Raw genomic sequence first — 24,896 nt, 5'->3', positions numbered from 1 at the left:
TATCAATCAATTTGTCGAGAAAGATTTCATTTGGTAAAATAAACCAAAGTAGAGTATAATCGAGAATCTATTAAATGTTTCGTCATTTCCAAATTATTTGATACGAGGCATCGGTTCTGTTAATAATTCCGGTATTTTCTGTTTGTATTTATGAAATGATCTTTGCACCTGATAAATCTGATAATTTAACAAAGGGTTTTACGTATACTTATAACTTTATATGAATCTCACTCACAATTGACGAGTTCACAGCATCGCTTGAAACAATTAAGAATAACTTGTAAGGCAACATCTTAAATTTTGCTAAATCTTTTTCCAGGAGTATATGGCTCTCTGACTATCAGGGACGTCTTTGAACGGCATTGAACCGTCCGTCAGGTGCAATGTATTTGTCGACTTCGTGACTACCAAGACTGACAATGAGCAAGACTGCGTGTTTGTAAACATCAATTCTCAGCTGGTGTAAAGATGGATTAATAAGTTAACTTGATGTCTCATTATTGGATTGTATACGAGTGTAGGTATACGGGTGTTTAATTCTTCTAACTTACCTGCACTGAGAAAAGAGTCTTGTTATAGTGAGCAGGATTTGTTTACTGTTAACAAATCGTATATTTGAATATGGCGAAATAAATATTTAGTTATGGATAACAAATCGTGCATTTGTATTGTAACGTGGCGTTTTAGAGCCGCCCGTCACAAGGCCACAAGACTGGAGGAAACCTCCGGAAAAGGCGTCCCCGGGGGGGGTACTCCAACCGAACTCGATATAAAATAGGCAATAACTAGGTACTTGCACTTCGGCGCAAGCAAACAGGGTACACGGACGATGACGATCCCGAGCACCGAGGGACCGATGACTACCGTTTCCAGTTCTCGATGACTTCGTCTACCAACGCGACGGTCTGATAAGACTTGTAACGAAATTCTTTTTAACTTAAGATAAAACGGCCATTGTGTAATCGTTAATTTTAATAGATAAATGCGAGGGTTGAAAGATGGTTACCCTACGGCGCAGTTACTGACCTGAATAATTAGTTATTGAGAGATAATTGGAGAGAACGATAGGATTGTTGGGCGCCAGACGCAGATGCGTCAGAAAATAGATAATTAGAAGAGAAGATATAGATAATTAGAAGGGAAGGTATAGCTAAAGACAAGATCAGGTTCTACCACGGTTTTGCACAGCTTGCTCCAATTGATTGGTCGGGGTTGAATCCAATAGATAAAATAAAAGACAGGTGAAGCAGAAATAGTCCAGTCAAATTACGAAATAAATAAACATAAAATACCCTAGCTTGGGGATTGTGAAGGATCGATAGGGGGGTGTATTCTGAGCATAAATTCCAATTCAAGGTGTTCTCCGAAGGTCAGCTCAAGGTCATTTCGATGAAAACGCGTTTAATTCGATATCTCGAGAACGGTTAGTGTTAGGCAAAAAATTGTAGAGACCTTTTCTCTTCTAAATTAAATCCACTAACTTTTTTATCTGAAACTTTTTTTTTATCATCAATAATTTTCAATTTATTACTTCCGAAAGGCAAAAATTTTACTTTTTTTTCTGCCTGTTTTGCTCAGTAATTTGCACTAATTGCCAAGAGAACTATTGTTCTAATATCGCTAATGTTGTCGACGATAATATTTGTGACGCAATGGACGAGGACGACGTATGCCCCGATACCGTCAGGGCCTTTAATATTAACGAACCACTTCCATCCACCTCGGGTGCTTAATTTTACAAATTGTATGATCTATTTTTCATGAATAAATGTGTGAAACAGTTTCAATTGTTTATTTACTTTTTTCTCTAATCCTTATTCACATTATTATCCCATTGAATGCAATAAAAAATACCCAAATTGAAGAAGTCCAATATTTAAATGATATTTGAATGATTACAATGTTTAATATTTAAATGAAGTACAATTTTGAAATAGTTAGTCGATTCACCTTTTGATACAGGTAAGTTGACTAATAAATGATCATGGAATACTTTAATATTTCTTTCAAGTACTGAATACCCACTGATGTCGATGACATTGCGACATTGGCGCGGATTTCGCTCGGTAAAGTAAGGTATAACAAAAGATATTGGTATTAGAAAAAAAAGTTATAGGAAATAGTTGCGTTCATAATTAAAGGATATACAACTTTGATAATTGGTAAAATTTCATAAAATTGAACGGTTGGGGAGAAAATGGCTAAAAATGAAAAATATTGATGATACAAAAAAGTTTTAGATAAAAAAGTTAGTAAATTCAATTTAGAAGAGAAAAGATCTCTTCAATTTTTTGCCTAACACTAACCGTTCTCGAGATATCGAATTAAATCGAAATGACCTTGAGCTGACCTTCGGAGAACCCCTCAAATTGGAATTTATGCTCAGAATACACCCCCCTATCGATCCTTCATAATCCCCAAACCAGGGTATTTTATGTTTATTCAACCCATTTTCAGCCGTAATTTAACTGGACTAAAATAGTATCAGGTATATTGACCAAGAAGTGATAAATATTAATAACAAGCGAACAACTGAAGAGATTTAGATACAATTAAGTTATGTGAAACAATTGATTTACAGCCAGAGAAAAGTTAAGCGAGAGAGACGTAACAAATAAACAGAACGTTTTCAGAATAAGCGGGAAGTGTGTGTAAGCTCGCGATACTATTATTCTAGGTAATAATTAATACGGTTTTACAATAATTGAGCAGAACAGAGAAAGATATAGTCCACAATATGAGGTACTTAAATTAAGCATTAATAACGCAAGCCGTAAAATATGAGATGCGATTATAAGAAACATGCGAAGTACAAAAATTGTAATAGTTATCACATTACCAGAATTATCAGAAATATAACAGATGCAGGGACGATAATCATTACGGGGTAAATTCAGGGAAAAAGGTCAGGTAAATTATTATTCGAATGAAACCGGGATGAGGTCTATGATATAACTAGCCAAATAATCAGGTAGAGAATTATTATAGAATATAGAAACTAACAGATAATACGTAGTCTCTAGTTTGCAGTAAGTAGCAGGGAGACTACGGACAACTACGATCAGCGGTATTAGCGAAGAAAATAATGAAAAAGCTGTTATTCAATACGGCGCAATACTCCAAAGTCAAAAGAACGACGAGCGATGCCGCGCAGCGTTATAAGATCGCTCAAACGGTACACTTACTAAAATTAATTACTCAGAGATAATAGGTAAAGAAACAGTTCTTAGTTAATCAGGAAAAGAATAAAGAAATAGTAATGCTCAGTAGCTGAGGCGAGAATTGATGAATTAACAGATACCGTTTGTTCCAAAGAATAAGAAATAATTACATCTCAAAATAAGCTAAGCGGTATCAAACGGTCAAATGTCTTTCCTTTCAAGTCGGTATAAGTGAAACAATATTACAGTGCTGCTATACAGCGATATTAGATATTTAGGTATTTTAGAAGAGAGAGATAATCAAATAAAGCGAGAGTCAATAACAATGCGTAAGTAAGAGTCAACCAGGCGCGAAGTTACTTACGATAAGAAATAGAAAAGAAATGAGATAAGAAATAGAAGAGAATAAGATACGAGCCCATGTGGCTCACGCAGCACAACTGCAAGAGAGAGAGAGAGAGATACGATATTTTGCAAGTAACTTCGTGGCTTTACAAAATAGAAAAGGAACCTCACTTACGTGAAAAGAAGATAGAACAGGTACAGAAGATGCGATACGATAGCGAGAAACTATACTAGAGATAGCAAGAAACTCTATTACAGATATCGTGAACACGTCTTTCTTAATTGACAACTGAACGTAGAGTGTCGAGACGAGCGGTGATCCTGATTTTCGTCGTGCTGTTGTCACGTGATTCTTCCGCAAATCTGCGTTATTCTAATTGGGCCAGCAGGTCGCGTAGGTCGGGTCTACAGGTAGGTGGCGATAATCCCTCGTTGTTTGTTTTCTTCTTCTTAGCTGACAGGTATCGAGGTACCGACAGGTCGGGCGGTGGTCGGAGATGTTTCCATCGGCTGTGCGGTATAGTTGGTGAGAGGGGAAGTCGTACCACTCATGTGTTGCGATGTTGAAATGTGCGAGAATATTGCGTTACCGATATCTTGGACTTGCGACCGATCGTACTTCACTCCTTGCTTTACTGGTACTCCCCGTTGTGGCTATTTCGTTGGCGTTGCACCCCGGCACTCGCTCATCGGAGCCCTCATGCCGGAACGATCTGGTGGTGATGGCCCTCAACCCGGATCCCCACACTGTATCCACCAGATCAACGTGGTCCGCATAGTCGAGCGTAACCCAGGCCACAGCCCTTCGATAAGACGGTACAACCGTCCTTGTTTTATAGACAGCGGGTTAGTAGGTGTCATGGTCGGTTCAGCTCCGGGCTGATAAGAATCGTCGACAGGAGGCTTTCTTGAGTTTTCGACGCACAGCCCTGTATGCCGTCGACGATGCATCCGAGCGGTAGAAGCGTTAATTCGTGGTTCGGCTCCTGGCCGATAAGTCTAAATAGTTGGAGGTACTGTTTGTGCATCACGCACGACCCTTTTCACAACTTAGGTAGGCATCCATCGGGAGTGGCTTCAGCGGTATTCGTTAGTCCGTAGTCGGTGGTGGTCGGTTGTTGAGCTGGTACGTAACCCCTGTCAAGCAGTGTCCAGGTATCTCGAAGCGGAAGTTCCGTAGTCGGTTCTCGTAGAACGTTACAACATTAGAAAATATAATAGAATTAGCTTAATAAGGAAATTTCACTTAAATATAACTAGTCGTTTACTTTGGAGTATTGGCCTCAGACGTGCTTTCGTTACTTTTAGCGATATTCTGTAAGTAGGGAAGTGCGATAGTTAAACCATGTGACGGGGTATGTAATACCACGTCACAGACTACACTGGCTACCTTGGTAGGCTTCTGAAATACCGGGGCTAGCACCCATCCGAACCTCTCGTACCACCTCGGTTGCCGGCGTACATGGATGTAAAGTCCTCCGGACAGCCGAGGGACCACCTTCTCAAGGAGAAACCAGCCGCTCGCTTTCCCGCCCTCACGGAAATAACCCTTAATTTGGTGGTGAATTCGTACCCTCAATTTTTTTCTTATGGGAATTTAGCGTTATCTATGAATTAGGGGTACGAATTGACACCCAAGTTGAGGGTTTTTTCCGTGAAGGTGGATGCCGTAAGGATGGCATACAGGGCAGACCGTAGCCTGCCATCTTCCGACTTACCGGCCAGGTGCCGAACCTACTCCTAAATTACTACGTCTAGTTTGATAAAGCCCTCGTTCTGAGAACCGACGGAGCCTTCCTATCAGTAAGGACTATAATCATGTGAGTCATGGTCCACGACTTACAAGGAAGGTATCCCACCCCGAACTCTACGATTTGATTTCTTTTGTAATATGTTATAGTAGATTAAAAACTAAGCGACACGTATTTTTTGTTATCGGCCATGAAACACTTGAAGGGGCTGAAACCACCCTTCAAAGTGAGGCATGCCAAGGGGCGATTTGGCAGTTTCACTAACAGGAATATAATATTTTTTAACCAATCCAACTGGAAAAGTTTTCTCATAAAGAGAAATGGAAAATGTGTATTTCTCGAAAAAAAAAAAAATCAAGAGGCCGAGCTAGCCCTAAATATAATCACATTTGTGTAAAAAATCGTCAAATTCAAGTCTAAAAATCTGAAAAAATATACAGTGCGTATGAACACGATGGAAATACGATATATATTTGGTTTTTCTCGTAAAAAAATATTGGAGGTGGTAAAAACCCTTGAACGCTGTTTATCGTGCGTTTATTGAATTAAAAGAGAACATCGAAGATATTTTATTGGCCGTGATGAATGAATTTAACGGCGTGGAAATGACGATTGAAAAATCCCTAGATTTTCAAGAACCATACAAAGATACTAATGCCCAAATAATAGAAGGTGACATTATGCATACTTTACCTATTCAGCCTGTGCCACCTACAAATGAGTGTACGAAAGACGAAGAAGATGTACCGTATGATTATAAATCAAGAGCCGTAGATTTCTGGAGAAGCGGACAAAAAAGAAATTTACGCATTGACACTGTAAGAAAAATTTTTAAAAGAGTAAAATATATAAATCAATTGCAACCATAGACTCATTCGTTAAATAAAGGTGGCACTTACAGAGAAAAAATCGCTAAGATTTGCGACGTTACGTTGAATAATTTTAAAGCAGCTGTAGGCGCCGGTTTCATCGTTCATGATAATGATTTACGCAAATGGGATTTACAAGCGCAGAAAAAAATTGGCCATGAAGATTTCCGATTTACAGCTTCAAAAAAATAGTTGAATCGATTTAAACACGCACGCAGAATAGTATCTAGGAAAATCAATAAATTTATCACTAGAAAAACTTCAGAAGATGCCGAACGGTTTAAAGTGAAGGCAGATGAATTTGTGGCTCATGTTAAACACGATATAGCAAATTCTGGAATTCAAAATGTGTACAATTCCGATCAAAGCGGATTCCAGCTGGAGATTCATTCAGGAAGAACTTTGACTGTCGAAGGAGAAAAGCAAGTACAGTGCCTTGTCTAGTCAGTTACATCTACAACCCATAGTTACACAATAAAACCGCTGATATCAGCTGAAGGAAAACTTTTATCACCTCTCTTTTTGGTGTTAAAAAATCAAAGTGGCAAGTTCGGGCCGGTTGTAGAAGCGAATTTATTCGGATCTATTAATATTTATATAGCGGCATCAAAATCTGGAAAACTTACTTCAGATATAAATATTACATAATTTTTATTTCACATTCTTACTCACAAAAATATACCTTAAGCCGCATTCATTTCTTTTTATTTATTTCAGATCACTTTAAAACTTGGTTGACGGAACTATGTTTACCAAATGTAGGACAAAGCAGCGTATTACTAATTGATTCATGGAGTGGTCATTGTCTTGCAGTAGTAGCAGAAAGTACACCCCGGAATAAAAATATTATTCTAAAATTAATACCAACAGGGACGGCAGGAAAAATCCAACCTCTACGATGACCTCTAAGATGAATATGGTTTTAAAATTTGGAAAAATTTCGTGCTATACTTTTCAAACAGCGCCATTGTGACGAATCATGAAATCAGTCTACGTTTAAGAAATAACATTGTAAATCTGCAATCTTTGGTCCACAATCAATCCTCTCCGCGATACATCTTTTCAGATACTCTTGGTAAAAATGTGGATACATTGATGAAAAACCAGAAAAATTCGCAAATCCAGTTGATTTCAGTTGTTTTGTTGATATTTTTCTTAATGACAAGTTATACCAATAAAATGTATTAAAATTCATTCGAAACATTACATTGTCTTTGTTCCCGATGATTCATTTTTGAGCCTTTGATGATACAGTGATAAAATAAAAAAACCTTAACAATTCAAAGCATTTTAAGGATAGTTCCATTCAATATTTATTTTCGAGAAAATCTAAAGATGCGTTATATTTCCTTCATATTCATACGCAATATATATTTTTTCAGATTCTTAGACTTGAATTTGACCATTTTTCGCATACACGCAAGATATACAGCGTTCAGGGGTAGTTATCCCGTCCAATATTTATTTTCGATAAAATCCAAAAACACGTAAAGTTTCTTTTGTGTACAATTTAGGGTGTGCCATTTTAGGGCGATATTTTTTTTTTTGCTCATCACCCGAAGTCTTTGGTTCGCATCTAAAAACAAATCCTCGCGCAAGCGGAGCGCTGTCAAAAAATATTTAGAGATAGCTCAATGGCATTGAAGTTTTCCCATTTGATTAACATGGGAAAATTTTTTTTTTCACTATTATTGGTTCTCCCAAGTCTGATTAAATTGTACGGTATTTTCCCTATAGGATTTTATAGGAAATCAAATCGGAGAGTTCGGGCTGGGATACCTTCCTCGTTAGAGTTGCTATATGGTGGGCAGCTGGCAACTGCTTATACGACGAAACCGGTGGAAGCGAACATTGAGTTATAGTAAGTCGTCGCCTTCCACTCGGTAACCTTGACCGGGAGGCATCCTCCGTACATGCCTCTGTCAAAGGAATCGCCAAAGATAGGCAACCTGGGCAGTAAGGTGAAGCAGCTGAAAAATTGTACGAGTTGGTGACAATGACGAAATCATGGGCAGGACACTACGTGTCATCTATCGGCAATCTCCGAAAACGTATTACGTAATCATAACCTGACTTAATTTTCGTTGGGTGAAACCAGCCCCCTGACACAGTGCCTGACACACGCTGCTAAAAGTGGTTCGCAAAATGTCCCTCGATTCTGCCGCCAATCTCCGCCACTAGTGGCGCTAGTAGTTGTCTGACAAGCTTGCGCGCGGTCAGCGCAAGGTCCCTAGATTAGGAAGGTCAAGACACGCGTGTTCCATCTTTTTTCTAAAACGTGGGCAAAAATGTTCTATGCGTGTTCGCCCAAAAAATATCAAACTTACATTACCGCATTAACCAGTTTTGAACAATCTTGCTCAATTTTTTGAGGTTAAGCATTAACGAGTTGCGCCCTTAGTGTCCTGACGTTTACGAAATAAATAGAAGCACGTATATATTTTGAGATTAATCATTGTGACAGGTCATTACTAGGGTATTGTAGATATAGATTGTCGCAGATAATTTTGTAGAGCCTCGTGGTCGTGGTGTACATTCACATAATAAAACAATTTTTGAAAACTTTTATTAAAAAAAGTGACGATGGGATTTTACCTGCGTCGACCACGTGCGAGACAAGCACTCTGCCACTGCACTACTGTAGTCGATACTATGTAAATTTATGTATCAGTGTCTCAAATGTCGTGCGCTACAGCTTAGGATTCACAGTTTGTCTGACAATTAATCAACTTAACTTCTTTTGACGGTAAAAAATAACTATTCTGACGACAAATTGAGCGGTAAAAAAAATGGTTACATCTGAAAATGTTATGATATTTATTATTGCAAAGATCGCATACATTTATCAAATAAATAATCAACATAACCCTACGCGTATTTCGAACGTCAAGAGAAATATTAGGTTTTAATGAGCATTGCACTTATTTTTGATTGATTAAAAATATTGTTCAAGTTTTGCCATGGCACAGCTGTTCAAAACTACCTCTTGACTCTTCCCACTCCAACTTGATTGGCTTATCCCAAGATTGCACTGCTCCAAGTGGCGGAAATGAGCACTACGCATTGCCACACTATTTGAGTCACCCCCCACCCTACGAGTTCTCAGACCTGTATGTAAGACCGTGATTTTTCGCTCATATTTCAAAATCATAGATAATTAAATTTACGAAGGGTGCGTTTAGAAACTCGCTGGATGCGCTAAAAACTCCCTAGGACAGAGGCAGTGCTACTGACGAACTTGACAGCGCAAGGGTGCTATTTCATGAGCAGTAAAACGCAGCAGTGGTTTAGTAACTTACTAGTTTTCACTAGCATCAGTCTGGTAATTTTACGCAGCAGCAGCGCTGCTTATGAAATAGGTCGTGGCTTCTTGTGATCTTGTGTCTTGTCCATAGACTTATAAAGATAGACTGAGCGCTCCTATAAGAGGCACTGACAATTACATATAAATGACAGAGATATACCGGGAGTACTACTCTCTCTTTTCAATCGGCGTCATGGTGGGAGACAACGGAGCAGTGGAAGTGGAACACCTATAGATATAGACGCATAATTTCGCCTCATTCTCCTCTACCGCCTCGATCCCCGCCACAAATATCGTCAGAGAGAGCAAGGAGTACTCCCGGCATATTTCTGTCCTTTAAATGTTTGCTTCGTGCGGCTCATAAGAGCGCTTAGTCTATCTTTATAAGTCTATGGGCTTGTCGCTCGGGATACTGAACTGCGAACAGTAGAAACTTGCGCTGGAAGTGATAGGGGAAAACTGCTGCTGCTGCCATGCTTTTTACTGCTCATGAAATAGCACCCCGAGAGATAAATGATCGTTGACAGCACTGGGAACTAATTTTGGAAAGCACCCTCAGTAGCAGTTGGATTCACCTTTTGGGATGCGTTTCGAAATTAGCTGGCAGCGCTCATGGGGTATGTTCCGATATACACTGCGACCACTGTACAGTGTAACGTGAATTTAGTATACTGGGAAATCGTTCCTTTATAGTCAGTTATATTGGACTTACACTGGTTACTATTTAAAACGGAACGCAGTCCAGTATACTGTCGGCCCCATTTTTGACGCAGCTTATAAATGAGTGTATTATTATTTAATTGTTCCAACAAATTTATAAAAACTTGAAAAATTATTAACACTTCTATATTTTCAAACTATATTTTGGTATCAAACTGTAGCACTGTTTATTAACCGTTGGGCACGTGGTTTTGACTAATCACGTGATCAAAGCACTGCGAGTACCTTACCTCGAAACCTCCAGTGTTCGCAGTAGAAATATGGTGGTTATTCATGACGTCATATATTTCCCTAGGGTACTGCGGCCGTATACTGCAGTCCATATCGGAACGAATTTTTCTAGTGAGAGCACTGTGCAGTGCTCGCAGTGCATATCGGAACATACCCATGGTCTTACGTACAGAGATTACATACAGGCCTGGCAACGAAGCCAATTTTCTACAGAGCGGCGTGGTTCTCTTGCTGTCCGTGGTTTTTAGTGTTTGAAATAGCCATGTCGCGGCGCTGCTATCTAGGGATGAACGTGGGGCAGGGATGATAGGGATGAAAATGTGCCAATAATAATATTATTATTATGTCGGCGTTGCATTGTGCACGCGTTGATTATCCACCCCTCGATCACAACGCTGGCCTGGCGGCCACAAAGTGAGATAAATAACCGGCCGTGAAATGAACCACCCCCACTACCTTCGTTGCCAGACCTGTATGTAACACCGTGGCAGCGCTGGTTTCGGTTCTTGGATTGGAATTTTGAATGCACTAGACATGCGCAAAAAATTTTATTGTATCAGCTTGTTCAATAATTTACGTGAATGAGATACAGCCTTTTCCCATAGACTTAAGCGTTCCTCCTACGGGATAGATGTTAAAAGAAATCGTTATAAGATTCCAAACAATCCTGTGAGCTAGTCGTACAGTTACGGATTCTCGTGCTAAACATTGTTGAGGTTAATTGAGACATTAGTTCAAATTACATTACTTACCGTACATGGTCAAAAAACACTAACTTGTTTTCTGCTGTGAATTTTATTTCTTAAACGTTTTTTAACGTATCCTGTTCAATACCCGTGTGTAGAACAATGTGTACTCATTTGTTCAGAAAGTAATATTAAAAGTTTTGCGCGCGTGTATCGCGATTAAATTTCCAATGCAACAGAAGATATCAGCGCTGCAAGTGGCGCTATCTACTACAATCTGCCGACCAGAAGGTGTCCCACCTTTGCCATCGCAAAATACAGAGTTATGTCTTCTCATGGTCATCTCCCGTCTTCCTGCCTGACTTTTGCGATGATAGCCAATCATGGCCAATAGTGTCAGCTTTGGCAAAGTACAGAATTTAGTTGTCATTTGCACTGTTCACATCTGAACGCAAACAACATTTAATAAGTAAATAACCGCGGAGGGTCATGACAGTTTAAAGTCATTCGCCACCGTTATCGTCATCCGTTGGACAAGGGATGGAAAAGATGTGAACTGTACGTTTTTTTCATCGGTTGCAAAACCTTCGATTATGTGTAATGTCTTCTCAAATATTGGTATCTCTCTGTGTGATTCGCATAGAAATTGAAGATCAAGATTCACAAAAAAGTCCTGGTGAGTTGGCAATAATAGTTATCCCATATTTAAATGATAGTTATCCTTAATGTTAGGTTAGGTTCAACAAAACATTCAATCTTCATTTCACATCACTCCCATTCGTCTCACTTATTGAAAATTAAACAAACTATATTATCTTCTATAATTCACGATATCTGAGCTCTAACCACTTCTTTAGTCCAGATTATTTTCGAGACCTACTTCTCTATTTATGAATATCAATTCTGGGTTCATATAAAAATCTCTAACGTCTCTTTATATTAAGGTGCAATGGCTGCTAGAAAAATGCGAGGCTGCCGAGAGCCCAAGGATGTAAAGGTTGAGAGCTATGCGAGCATTGTCGAAGGTCCGAGTCCACTTCTCTCGTCTCGTGGGCCAGGAAAATCCAACTCATCATCCAGAGCCAATTCTGAAGAAGCTCACAATTCTGCCACTCCTGTTTCTGGGCCTGCCGAAGGTGATGGAGCAGTGGCACGAACATCCCCCGATCAAATAAATTTCATTTCTGGAAATCCTTTTGTCGAAGTCACGAAGGGAATTCTACACCTGTTCAAAGAGGAGTAAGAACTCAGATTATGCCCTTAGCATTTTAAAACTCCCCTGATTTTATGTAAGTCAATAGAATTGTACAATTTTTTTAATGAGAATCTACTCTCATATATCTTCGTTCATATGAATCCCTATATTCGTAGTTCGTTCCCTTTCATCACACATTGTAATAATTCGATGTGTAATATTTCAACGTCTAGCTTGTAGCTCTATAAACTACTAGTTAGTTACTAGTAAGTTAAACTACTTATTTACACGAATTCTATAATTTCAATTTAAAGAAACTATATCTACGGTATTCATTAAATCATTTGCTTTTAATGATCATTTTCCAGTAATTCACAAACATAGAGAACAATTGATATATTGCCATTTCGAGGAATTTTGTTCAAAGTTTTGGGATATTTGTAAAGCTAGTCCGGTTGTGAAACAAAATATTTGTCCATTGTTTAAACTGTGACTTTAGACCTTTTCGGCATCCAGCTCCTGAAACTAAGCAGTTGAAGCATCCTGCTGACAACAATTTTAAATTTTTCAGCGAGTTGACTGAAATGCATCAGGCAGCAGAACGAAGTCACACCATTTGTATTTTGTCTGTACCAGCAACAATGACGTGCCATGATCTGCTTACATTTACTGCTGCCTGTCACCAGGACATTCAACACTTTAGGATTATCAGAGATGGTAGTCCCAATCAATACATGGCTTTGCTGACGTTCCGATCAGCTGTTAGTATTTTGCATTTGATAGAACTTTATTTTGTCTACATTATAACAAATTTTTCGTCTTTATTAGACTACTAGTTTCAAGTGAAAAAATATTAGTACAAAATACTCTGACATATTAACATTTTAAAAGGTGCTATATCAATATTAAAGCGTAAATAGTAGGGCGTAACTTAGTTAAAGCGTAACTCAGGGTCTAGATAAACGCTAGAACATCTACTTACTTATAAAGTAATTCTCAATAGGTCAAACAACTTGCAGAAATAGTACAATTTCTTCACTTATAGCAATTAAAAGAGAAACATGAGTCTTATAAAGATGTTTGAAATTGATTGCGTAGAATTTAAAAAAAAATGATTCTCATTAAAACGAATAATTTCTTCAATGTTTTAACCTTGAACAAATTTTGCATTTTTCAAGATCTATGTGTTATAAGTTTTTCTTTGATTCAAAGGTTTTATCAAGACATTATATCATGCCCAAATATCATTAATTATTTCAGGTGGCAGCAAGTGAGTTTTACGAGACATTTAACGGAGCTCCATATAATTCTTTAGAACCTGAAATTGTCTGTCACATGGTGTTCGTCTCCCGGGTTGAAGTAGGAGATGGCGGTTTGCCACTCGCAGGTCATACAGAGCTACCATCTTGTCCGGTCTGCCTGGAAAGAATGGATGAAAGCGTGGATGGAATTTTGACCATATTATGCAACCACGCTTTTCACTCCAGCTGCTTGGTCAAATGGGGTGATACCTCGTGTCCAGTCTGTCGCTACGCACAGACTCCGGAACCCTTAGCTGACAGTCACTGTATGGAATGTGGTGCGTAAGAAATGGTTTCCAAGAATTTCACGTAGAAGTTAATTATTAAAGATGTGTGAAAAGTAAACTCAAGTCAAAGATCTGTCGAATCAAAAGTTTAAAAAGCGTTTCATCTGGCTTATCTTGATGGGACAGCCTACCAACTTCCTACTCGAACGCGTTTTGAGCTCACAAAATATTAGTTATTATACACGGACCCTAATACCCTGTTACAAAGATGGCAAAATCATAAAATTGCCACAACAACAGAGAAAGACTTCAGAATTACGACAAGTGGCACAGAATAGGTCTAGTAATAATAGAATGCATACTGGATTAATGGAAAGTCAAAGGTGCTTTTTGCACCAACTATTTAAAGGCAGATGTGCAAACAATATTGAGGAAATGTAAATTGTCATATGCCAGCATATCTAAGGGGGAACATGGAAATAGACCGCCAGAAAAATGAGAAATATTTGGATTTCGGGAATTTTTATCTCCAAAACTGTTTTAAATCGATTTTCGATTAAATTAAATTAAAATTAAATCGTTTATTTTTTCCCGATTAATCTAGTATAATCGATTATTTGTCAAAAAAAGATTAGTCGACCAACTCGATTATTTTTCCTCACGATCGGTTATTGTATTTTACTTCCATGAACAATCGAATACAATATTATTTTATGTGATTAAAGTATCAATTATTATCATTGTCTTACTTACTAAGTACCTATCTGATATAATAAATGAAAGATAAATGAAAATTTTCACCTAAAATTGAAAAGTATTTTGAATGAAATTATAAATTATCAAAAAACTTTTCTGCTATTAAGACTACATACTGAAATTTACAAAATTTCGGTTTGAAATGCAACGTTTTAAAAAATACGAAATAATTGATTAATCTATTAATTTTTACCAATTCAGTCGAGTCGTATTCGATTATTTTTTTGAACTTGATTAATCGATGCATTTTCTTTAGCATAGTGGCCATTACTAGTATATATATGCACATTTACCATTTTTTTCATGGGGATTAAATCTGTCGAAGCGTTGTTGTTCTGGCTGGTGTCAAACGTGTTCCTCGCAGACATGGTTTGTGGTTCCCAGAATATCTGTAAAATGGCTAGAGCCATGAGCTTCACATATTCACAAAATGTTTTTAGACAGTTTTTTCTCGTGGTGTCAGAGCCTTTTTTTAGACATTTTTTTGAAGTTGATGTACGTTTTTGTCCAAAATTTTCGACCCTTCTCAATCAATTAAGAGAAAACTAGTTCAATAAAAAAAAAAATCCCGTCATGTGAACGAGGATAACTAACCAAAAACATTTCATGGAAATATTTAGCAAGTCAGATGTGTCGTTTTCGAAATATTTTGTAAACCACAAATTGTACACAAAGCACACCTTTAACTCTGGTCATGAATAACAATGTTTCGTTAGAATGAATCATCATCAAAAAAATTTCTACACATGCCTGAATGTATACATAAAAAAATACTATTCTGATCGAATTACAAAATTGTTCCAGTATAAGCCAACTCCTAATTCTGCGACAGTATTTCAAGGTGTATAAGACGAGGATGAGTTTGGTAGGTGCTGTGAACAACAAAAAAATACCTCTGCTTATATTTGGAACAATACGGTAATAGTTTTTGAAATAAAAATTCCCAACATTCACCTATTTTACTTGCTGTCTAAGTATGTGTTCCCCCCTTAGTGATTTATAACTGAGGGGGTTGAATTCAATCCCCCCAGTAATCCCTTGGCATCAACTAGGTTGCTAAAACTATTAAACAAGCGAAATAAATCCTGGTAATCCCTAAAGGACTTCAGTGGGCAAACATTGAATGCCCTTGCGTCTTCCTGATAGTTACGGTCAAAATGCCATATGTGAGGGCTAAATCTAAATGCCAGATATCGTATATATCAGTGCTGAATAGCTGCAATCTACTTAAACGGCAATTTCTGATTAGGTGACCAAATTACTGAAGCACAAATTAGTTTGGACCTACCCAGCATATGATATAAAATGCATAGCGATTCAAGGAGCTTGTTTGTACAATAATTTTGGATATGATGGGTTTGTGTAGTATCGGTGCATACTTCATAAAATGAACTAATTCATTAGAATCAGGCAAGCAGTATAGATTTTTCAATGAAAAAATTGTAGAATAACGTTATTTCTCTAATATTGGTAATATAATGAGATGCTTACAGTTCAAATACAATGTTTTTAAATTTTTTCCTGTGCCACAGAGATGTTTTTAATTCAAATCTTTGTATTATCACGTCGACTACAGATATTTCCTGCACAAATTTATCAAAGGGTATTAGCCTGTACGTTTTTTAGGTGCGTGCAGTGATGCTCTTTGGATTTGCCTGATATGCGGCCACGTTGGCTGTTCTCGATATCACCAAGGACATGCTTTCGAACATTACCGAGATACGCACCATTGCTATGCAATGCAGTTGGGAAACAATCGCGTCTGGGACTACGTAGGAGATAATTTTGTCCACCGATTGCTGCAGGATAAAGATGGTAAAATGGTTGAAGGCAGTCGTGAAGGAGCCAAAAGTGAAGGAGCTGCCGTAGATGAGAAAGTTGACTCTGTTCAACTAGAATTCACGTATTTACTCACATCCCAGTTGGAAAGCCAGCGACAGTTCTTTGAGGAAAAACTCGGCCGACTGGAGCAACGCACAGTGAGCGAGAATTCAGAACTGCGCGAGAAGCTGGGTCAAATGTCTGACGAGAATGTCAAGTTCAAGGTAAAAGACAGGAATTTTCGCGTTATTTGTATAGGTTATCATTGCAATATTTTTGCTAAATTACTTCGTATTACTTGGCATTGCATTCCAGGAACAACTGAGTCTCGCAATCAAAGAAAAGCAATCATTGGAAAAACGTCTGCACCATTCGAGTACGAAGTTAACTCAGGCACTTTCTGAGCTGTCGGAAGAAAAGCAACTGAGCAAAGCACTTCAAACAAATCTTTCCTCATGGCAAACCAAGCATAAGCAGTTACAATTGGAGTTTAACCAATACAAAGGAGCTCAGGAATTAGAAATGACTGATTTACGAGAGCAGCTTAGAGATGTGATGTTCTTCTTTGAAGCTCAGAAACAGATTGAAAACTCCGCTGACAAAGAGGAAATTGCCAGTGGACGCATAATCATTGGTCAAACTTCGAGTGCTCCAACCCCAGCCACTAACACTCGAACCACGCGAAAACAACAGAAAAAACATTAATGTGGTCTTTACTGCGGCCAGTGGGATACCGATGACAAATTAAACTTCTAGGATAAACAAATGTTTCAATTATTGCGTTTTGAACGTAAAAATATCACAATTAACGAATCACACTGTAACGGTAAAATAATAACAAACATTAAATGGAAAAAACATTATCAGGAAATGAAATAGGAAAAAGCACGGTGTAAGAATAATAGGTGGTCCGACTGCCCTATCCCCACAATGCTAAGGCTTGTGATTATTTTAGCATAATTCGTTGCACGCCCACCAGACGGCTACGGAGCTGTAAGACCATTGTAAACACTAATAGCGGAACGCAGTGTTCGAAACAAATCAATAACATAATATCTATAAAGTATAAAAAGAAACATTATTTAAATATGAGCAGGAGTTGTGTTTGTCACTGATGGTCACAAGACGAATGTGCGGAAAATATATCTTTTCACCGTTCCCAAAACAATTGATCTATACAGTAAATGGAGAGATACAATTGCTCTTACTGGGATAGTTTTAGAAAAGAATCAATACGTTTGCCAAAAAAATTTCAACTCTGATCAAATACTGCTGTAAGCACATAGAATCTGAGAATCGCTTTGTATACGAATCTACTGTGTCTGATATGATACAGAACTACAGCTTTTCATTTCCTTGCGAACAACACAATGATGAAATTGTATCATACATCATGCACTACTATATGACTATGAGAATGCGACAATGGGCGAAAATTTATTCTCAGGATGTTCTAAAGCAGAGCTGTGAGGAGAGAAAATTATCTAGGTTGATGAAAACTTAACGTTTAGCAGCTTGAAATTCATAGTGTTGATGCAATAGGATACTCGGAAAAAGCAGTTTTTTTTACCCGAATATTGTTAGAATTGCAAAATAAGCGAAACACAATGTTTTAACCAACCTCGAAAATTACGTAGTGTGGTTTACTGTTTTCGAAAGGTTCGACTCCTCAAAATTGAAACTTTTTTTGATTATTCTGTTGCGTCAATGTGATGAACCTCAACCTCATAGGTTTATTATGACTTCTATTTATTTTATATTGCTTTATATGTTTCATGTATTTCATAATTTGATATTATATTCGTATTTTATGTTTTAGACTGCAACTTCTCATATTTTTGTAAATATGACACTCTCATCTCATGATTAACCTTAAATTACCCTCCTCTCTTTCGAACACTGCATGCCGCCATTATTGTTTACACTGGTCTTACAGACCCGTAGCTGTCTGGTAGAGAAGTATGGAATTGCGCAAAAATAATCACAGCCTCCGAGCCGCAGCCGAACCACCTATTATTCTTAAACCGTGGGAAGAAGCAATGCCAATAGTCAAGAGATGGAATAATACGAGTGACATAGTACTATGCATAATAAATCGTACAAAATAAGTATAAAGTATTTGATATATAGACATCAACATTATTTTCTTATATTCAACACTACGCAGTTTTATTTTTAAATTCTAATTACCCAGCTTGTATAGACTGTACCCCCTATAAATAAATTGTTTTTTAAAGTAGTTTGCATCGTTGATTTATTTTAGTTGATTTTCTTTTTCATTTATAAAATACCGATAATGTAATGGGGATATACATAAATAATAGGAATAAGTCAATAAGAAATTTAAACATAACACTTGAATTTTCTAGTCGCTATTATAACGTTTTTGCAAAAGAAAAGGTCAGATAGAGACATTGAATTATTGAATATCTCGTCATTTTGCTTTGATCGAGCCAATAACGATAAGTTTTTTACTTAACCGTTGCTGCCAATCCATTTTACCGAGGAATCATTCTGCGCACCATTGTAATTCAAGCATTATTATTGACCAGCATTGTTTTTCAAACTTTATACCATTTAATTTGGTATCTTATTTTGAAGCTTACTTTTACTCTCTTTGGCATTAAATTCAGATAAATAGTTTTTCAAGTCCTCAATTAGATTGTAGGGTTGAATTTCGCTAGGCAAACTGAATTAATCTAAATCTAGAATTGTTAAATAACTTCAGTTAAAAATGTCTTTAAATTTAATTTTAGTTGACGGTGTCATCTGGCTAGCTAGTTGCACGATAACTTAAAACCAAATTCAATTTTATACTGTTTATAGGGTCCTACGCTAAGACTGAAAGCTTGTGAATCTCCATTTACCTCAATTATTTCTGCATTTCATAATAGCATTGTCTGGAGCAAAAAAAATCTCATTTTGAGATTGGAAAATTATTTGGAAAAAAATCTTCATGAACTTCATTAAAAATTAGATATTCAGTTATTTTGATGGAACAAGGGACACAATCTTGAATCCAATCAGTCAATGACATTACTCTAAAACATGATTGTCCTTGAAGCTAATTGTGACGTTAAGGCGCATTTTGAGAAAGTTGATTTTCAACTTGTGTCACAGGATGTGATCTACGTTCCTGAGTTCTACGCTTCTGATTAGATTTTCTTTGTTTCGAACCGCACTAACATGAAATACAGAAATCATTTTAATAAATCTAATATTACTTGAATTTTCAATTTGAGTATTAGGTTCCTTTCATTTATTTAATCGATCATCATTGAAAATTTGTGAAATGAACTCTGATAATCATTGAAAAATTTTTAATAGTAGTAGCAATAACTTATTGATCGGAAAAAATACATTGACTGTCAACTATTTGTAAACTTTGTTGAACTATATTCGAGAAAAAAAAGATTCACAGTTCTATTACAGATATTGAGATATTTAAATTTCTTGAACGCTCGGTTTAATGTCTCATTTTCAAAAGTGATAAAATTTAATATTACTGCCTTAAATCACAAGAGAGTGAGTTGCTTAGTTGCTTGAAAGTGGCAATGATCTTTGTACGTGTGATAAATTGAATAGGCAGATAACAGTGAATATTAGAGATGTAATTATTTTGGCTGTATCACCTGTTGATGGAAAAAAATTTCATTGTTATTACTAATGTACGAAATAATAAAAGTGATCAAATAAAGTGTTCCCACCTACCTGCTGCGTTTCTTCCAAGCACCCAACATTTAAACAGATTTCTCATTTCAGTCGAATAAAGCCAATTTTCAAAGAGTATTAGCATCAACTTTCCGAGTCACTACCTCGACTGTTTGAGATTGTAACCTCAAAAGTTCGTACGAACTACACATGTGACTTATAAAGATAGACTGATTGTGAGCGCTCTTATGAGCTGCTTGAACAAACATTGAAAGGACATAAATATGCCGGGAGTACTCCTTTCTCTGACGGTATTTGTGGCGGGGATCGAGGCGGTAGAGGAGAATGAGGCGAAATTATGCGCCTATATCTATAGCTGTTCCACTTCCACTGCTCCGTTGTCTCCCACCATGAGGCCGATTGAAAAGAGAGCAGTACTCCCGCTATATTTCTGTCCTTTATAGGTATGTAATTCTCTGTGCCTCTTATGGGAGCGCTCAGTCTATCTTTATAAGCCTACTAGCAACCCATCCCGGCTTCGCACGGGCATATAATAAAATTAAGTAATAATATAAATGTTATTTTTCTAGAAACTCACTGTAAACATTGTGTATTTTCTTTTATTATATTATTATATGCCCGTGCGAAGCCGGGATGGGTTGCTAGTTATGCTGTTAAAATGTAGCTTATATGACACGTTCGTAGATTTACCATAGCAGCGCCATCTATTGATTACTTACTCAACCCAGTCGAAAGGTATCGACATCTGTTAGAATCATTCGGAGTTAACAGATAATTGTGACTGTCAAATAATAACAGACAAATAATTAGCAATATATTATAATTGCGACTATAATTTGAGATTTAAACTATCCTATCTCTCAAGTTGGATCGAACTGCACATGGTGTGCGTATTTTATTATAATCGGTTAAGTGGTTTAGGAGTCCATTGAGGACAAACATCGTGACACGAGATTTATATATATTAAGATAATAACAGACAAATAATTAGCAATATATTATAATTGCGACTATAATTTGAGATTTAAACTATCCTATCTCTCAAGTTGGATCGAACTGCATATGGTGTGCGTATTTTATTATAATCGGTTAAGTGGTTTAGGAGTCCATTGAGGACAAACATCGTGACACGAGATTTATATATATTAAGATTAAGATAATAACAGACAAATAATTAGCAATATATTATAATTGCGACTATAATTTGAGATTTAAACTATCCTATCTCTCAAGTTGGATCGAACTGCATATGGTGTGCGTATTTTATTATAATCGGTTAAGTGGTTTAGGAGTCCATTGAGGACAAACATCGTGACACGAGATTTATATATATTAAGATTAAGATGGAACACCTATGGAACTACATCGCCGCCAGAAACAGAGTTTGACAGCTGAAACTCGGAGTGGCCAGTCTGCCCGAGCAGCCGATAAAACTCGCGCATGCGCATTGTATGTATAGTTTCAAGGTCTATAAGACCGTGGTCTGTATCTAAGACTGTGGTTGGGTCATGGTTGGGTATCTTACATTGGTTGATTGGCATGGAGGCAATGATTGGAGACAATATATTATCCATATATTATCATAGCCCAAGTCCTGAGAAGGTTAATGTGATGAGTGGTTTTTACGCAGTCGATACAAATTGTTAGCAGTAAATTGTTAAGTCTGAGAATGTAGATTTATAATAAATACCAACTAGTGAAGACAAACGACTATGATTGAATAGGTGAAGTGAAAATAGTTTATTCACGTTTATTTGAAGTATTACGAAACGCTATTAAATATCAATATGGGATATAATTATTATGACTAGGAGAATAAGAAAATTGGGAAGCTTTAGTTATAAGCTCTGCTTCGTTAAAAACGTGCTGCATATTAGAGTCAACGGATATTAGTAAATAAAATATTAAATAAATCATATTCCACTCATTCCTATTCAGAATCGGCATTGTTAAGATCCTTCTCATACTTTTTCTAGATTGTCTCTTCTCATTCTTTTGGTGCTTAGCTCTTATACGTAAATAAATCTTAACAATCATCTGTAGTAACTCTGCTCTATGTTTCTTAGAGTTTGAAGTATGATTGAAAGGCAGCAGATTATCTGGTATTTGTAATAAACTATTCATGTATATTTTAATAATAGTACCTCTAGTCGAAGTGTACAAACTTCTGAAGTTTCTTTTAACAGTTTTACAAATCTCAACGACATCTTCGCAAGCTTTGACTAGAGATAGACTATCTCTGTCTTTTTTCAGTAGTAAAGTAGATTTATTAACTGTGTGTGTCAACAGTACAAGGCAATTGTAATATTTGTACCTTTTTAGCAATAATCTGGTTAAGAAACCAGTCAAATATTCATCAATCTCTTCAATATATTTCTTATTAGTTCCTGTACCATAAAAATTCATTTATTGACAAATTGTAATCCGTATTTCTAATAATACCTTCAGCATTCCATTGTAAATTAGTTTCATCGTTTGATTGACTAGATAAGTTCTCAGGAGGTATATGAACAAGTTCAGTTTTACGGAAACAAGTACAATAATGCCTTTTGTGACTTTTATTGCAAGATTTCCCAAAACCTACTCTATTTGAGTATTCGTTGAAATAGAAAATAAACATTCAAATGTTTTCATTCATTTGGTATGACTGAAAATTAAATTAAGAATAATTACATGATTTTAACTTCTGTTGACTTACAGAGTTTATATTAAGAAAAATATATAGAATAATGTACAGTTTCAAAGTAGGTATACAGAGTAAAATCCACATATTTGACAGACATTTTTCAAGTTTCATCACTTTTCACATACAAAGATACAATCACTTACTTCCAAAATATTTGACACTTTTTGTGTGATATACTTCTTGTTAGTCATACTTATGAGCAAAGTCTTTAAATTTTTTTTTACTCCTACAATAACGAGCATTTTTCAATCTCAGATTCCTATTCTTCTTGTGTAATTGTCTTATCTCTAATTGAGCTTTCAACACCAGTTGTTGTAGAAGAAAATTATTCGAAGTATTTATTGCACCAAGGTCAATGTTAGCTACTGACCTCTTTAGTACAGTGTTTGCGATGAGAGTCGCATCATTTCTGAAATGGCAAGTAATTTTTATGTAAGAAATATACATCAATGAAATTCATGTTAATTCTAGATATTAAGTTAAAATGCAAGAATCTTGAAAATCTTTACTTAGTTACTGCAGATACACTATCCTACAAACATCTACTAATTGACTATCATATCAGAGCACTTACTTTCCAATAATGAATGAGTCACATTCATATTGTGTGCATTTCGAACATTTTGGTAGAGGCTCAGTTTGTTTATTCACATTTTCATTGGAACTGGTACTGAAAATAATTTAGATCATATGTGTATTTTTATGCATCGTATAAAACTTCATAATAATTACAAAAAATTTTATACTTACTTCATACAATTCATAGCTTGTGGACATTCATTGCCACTTTCAGAATCTCCTGCATTTATTGGTTCTTGTTGTTCTTCGTCATTAATTGAACTGACTGGATTGGGTCGAGATGTGGTTAAACGATGTGATGAATTATGTGAGATTTGCAAGTTAGCACTCCAATCGATTGAGTTGCCAGGTACATCATTTTGCTGTTCCGTTTGACAGTCTTGATGGTTTGGTAGATTTCTAGAAAAATTCCTTACAATGACATTTAATTTTTTATGAATACTTCTTTGTATCAACAGAAAGTATGTAACCAATGTAAAATATACCTTGCATGCTTCTTCACTGTGTCAAATATACTTGGATAATGATCTTTTTTAATTCTCTTCAGTTTGCATAAACCACTGTAATAGAAAGCTTCTAGTTTGAAGTGCAAACTACAAACATACATAAATTTCTTTGGATCTAATTTTACATTCTCAGCATTATTTATACTTTCTAACCATTTTCTTTGAATATCCTGATCCTTAGGCAATCTGGAACAAATTAAAGTAAAATTTTTTTTCTACAATGTGAATTAACCTCAAACTGTCATCATTCTATACATAATGTTGGTCGTGTTTACTTATGAAAACTAGCTTGGAATCCTTCTGGGTCATCACTCTGCAATTTACAACTAGGAACACAACATTTATGTGGCATTGTTAATAAATTTCTATTCTCACGAGTGCCAAAGATTCAAACCGGACGGGCAATTTATGTCTGAAAACAATCTGCTACTCAACGTATCAACAGCTGATTCGGTAGGAAAGGGAATCAGCCAATAAAATGCAGAGTGAGAGAGACAGAGTAGACCTAATATCACTGAGACTAGAGACAGGAGCACGAACTGCTACGGTAAATGGAAAGTGAAATACGTCATTAAAAATTGGGCGCTGGATGGCGCTGGAGGGCGCAAAAGGCTACAGTCGAGTGCTCGTCTATGGCGTCGTCCCAGCCACCGGCATCGTCTAAATCATGGAGACTAGACTAAAAGAAGTCCGAACGGATATGGCTACCACTGCGGGCTCCGTCAGCGCGGTGATTTTGAATCGTCGATCCTCCCGTATGTATCCTATTCGTAACCGGGCGCTGGTATCGCTTGCGGATACATCCCGAACTACAAGATCTTTCATCGCTTTCACGATCCACTTTTCGACGATTCCCCCATATGATTTCGGCCTCCTTACCTCCAGTCTCCATGGCTACGGCGCTAGACGTCCGCATAGTTTTGCCCTCGTGCCTTTGTGAATTGTGCCTTGTCGCGGTCCGCTCCCACCTCACACCAGCTCGAACTGGAGCTGTTTGAGCCCACTGGCGCTGCCTCGTGACCACGGTCTGACATACAGGTCTTAAAACTCATCGAAATTTACGTCGTGGGGGAAATACGCTTATGC

The 24,896-nt window shown here is 36.9% G+C and overlaps 2 protein-coding genes and 1 long non-coding RNA gene across 7 annotated transcripts; 1 reads left to right on the top strand and 2 right to left on the bottom strand.

Annotated features, from left to right (window-relative positions):
- Nucleotides 1-11,415: 11,415 nt before the first annotated feature.
- LOC124297287 (BRCA1-associated protein) lies at nucleotides 11,416-18,606 on the top strand. 2 transcript variants are annotated; one of them, XM_046748156.1, is made up of 7 exons: nucleotides 11,416-11,625; nucleotides 11,711-11,743; nucleotides 12,012-12,306; nucleotides 12,834-13,023; nucleotides 13,523-13,841; nucleotides 16,173-16,591; nucleotides 16,683-18,606. In XM_046748156.1, exons 3-7 carry the CDS (start codon nucleotides 12,017-12,019, stop codon nucleotides 17,070-17,072), a joined length of 1,608 nt encoding a protein of 535 aa, XP_046604112.1. In that variant the 5' UTR covers nucleotides 11,416-11,625; nucleotides 11,711-11,743; nucleotides 12,012-12,016; the 3' UTR covers nucleotides 17,073-18,606. The 2 variants fall into 2 exon arrangements, with proteins under 2 accessions (XP_046604112.1, XP_046604109.1); XM_046748153.1 differs by having other exon boundaries at nucleotides 11,416-11,743.
- On the bottom strand, nucleotides 12,900-17,041 carry LOC124297289 (uncharacterized). Of its 2 annotated transcripts, XR_006906571.1 has the most exons (3): nucleotides 16,903-17,025; nucleotides 14,840-15,418; nucleotides 12,900-13,827 (listed from the first exon to the last, which is right to left on the bottom strand). It is a non-coding gene; the product is annotated as an uncharacterized LOC124297289 (long non-coding RNA). The 2 variants fall into 2 exon arrangements; XR_006906570.1 differs by lacking the exon at nucleotides 14,840-15,418 and having other exon boundaries at nucleotides 16,903-17,041.
- A 3,156-nt stretch (nucleotides 18,607-21,762) lies between the features above and the next one.
- LOC124297288 (uncharacterized) lies at nucleotides 21,763-24,322 on the bottom strand. 3 transcript variants are annotated; one of them, XM_046748159.1, is made up of 5 exons: nucleotides 24,125-24,322; nucleotides 23,790-23,998; nucleotides 23,476-23,715; nucleotides 23,300-23,395; nucleotides 21,763-23,134 (listed from the first exon to the last, which is right to left on the bottom strand). In XM_046748159.1, the coding sequence occupies exons 2-5, from the start codon at nucleotides 23,909-23,911 to the stop codon at nucleotides 22,909-22,911; spliced, it is 684 nt and encodes a 227-aa protein (XP_046604115.1). In that variant the 5' UTR covers nucleotides 23,912-23,998; nucleotides 24,125-24,322; the 3' UTR covers nucleotides 21,763-22,908. The 3 variants fall into 3 exon arrangements, with proteins under 3 accessions (XP_046604115.1, XP_046604113.1, XP_046604114.1); XM_046748157.1 differs by having other exon boundaries at nucleotides 21,764-23,134; nucleotides 23,790-23,996; nucleotides 24,086-24,318; XM_046748158.1 differs by having other exon boundaries at nucleotides 21,765-23,134; nucleotides 23,476-23,703; nucleotides 23,790-23,996; nucleotides 24,086-24,306.
- Nucleotides 24,323-24,896: the final 574 nt, after the last annotated feature.

The sequence above is a fragment of the Neodiprion virginianus genome, chromosome 2, assembly GCF_021901495.1.
Source record: "Neodiprion virginianus isolate iyNeoVirg1 chromosome 2, iyNeoVirg1.1, whole genome shotgun sequence".
NCBI lineage: Eukaryota > Metazoa > Arthropoda > Insecta > Hymenoptera > Diprionidae > Neodiprion > Neodiprion virginianus.
The sequence above is the reverse complement of the archived record's forward strand: the minus strand, read 5'-3'. Positions and strand labels throughout refer to the sequence as shown.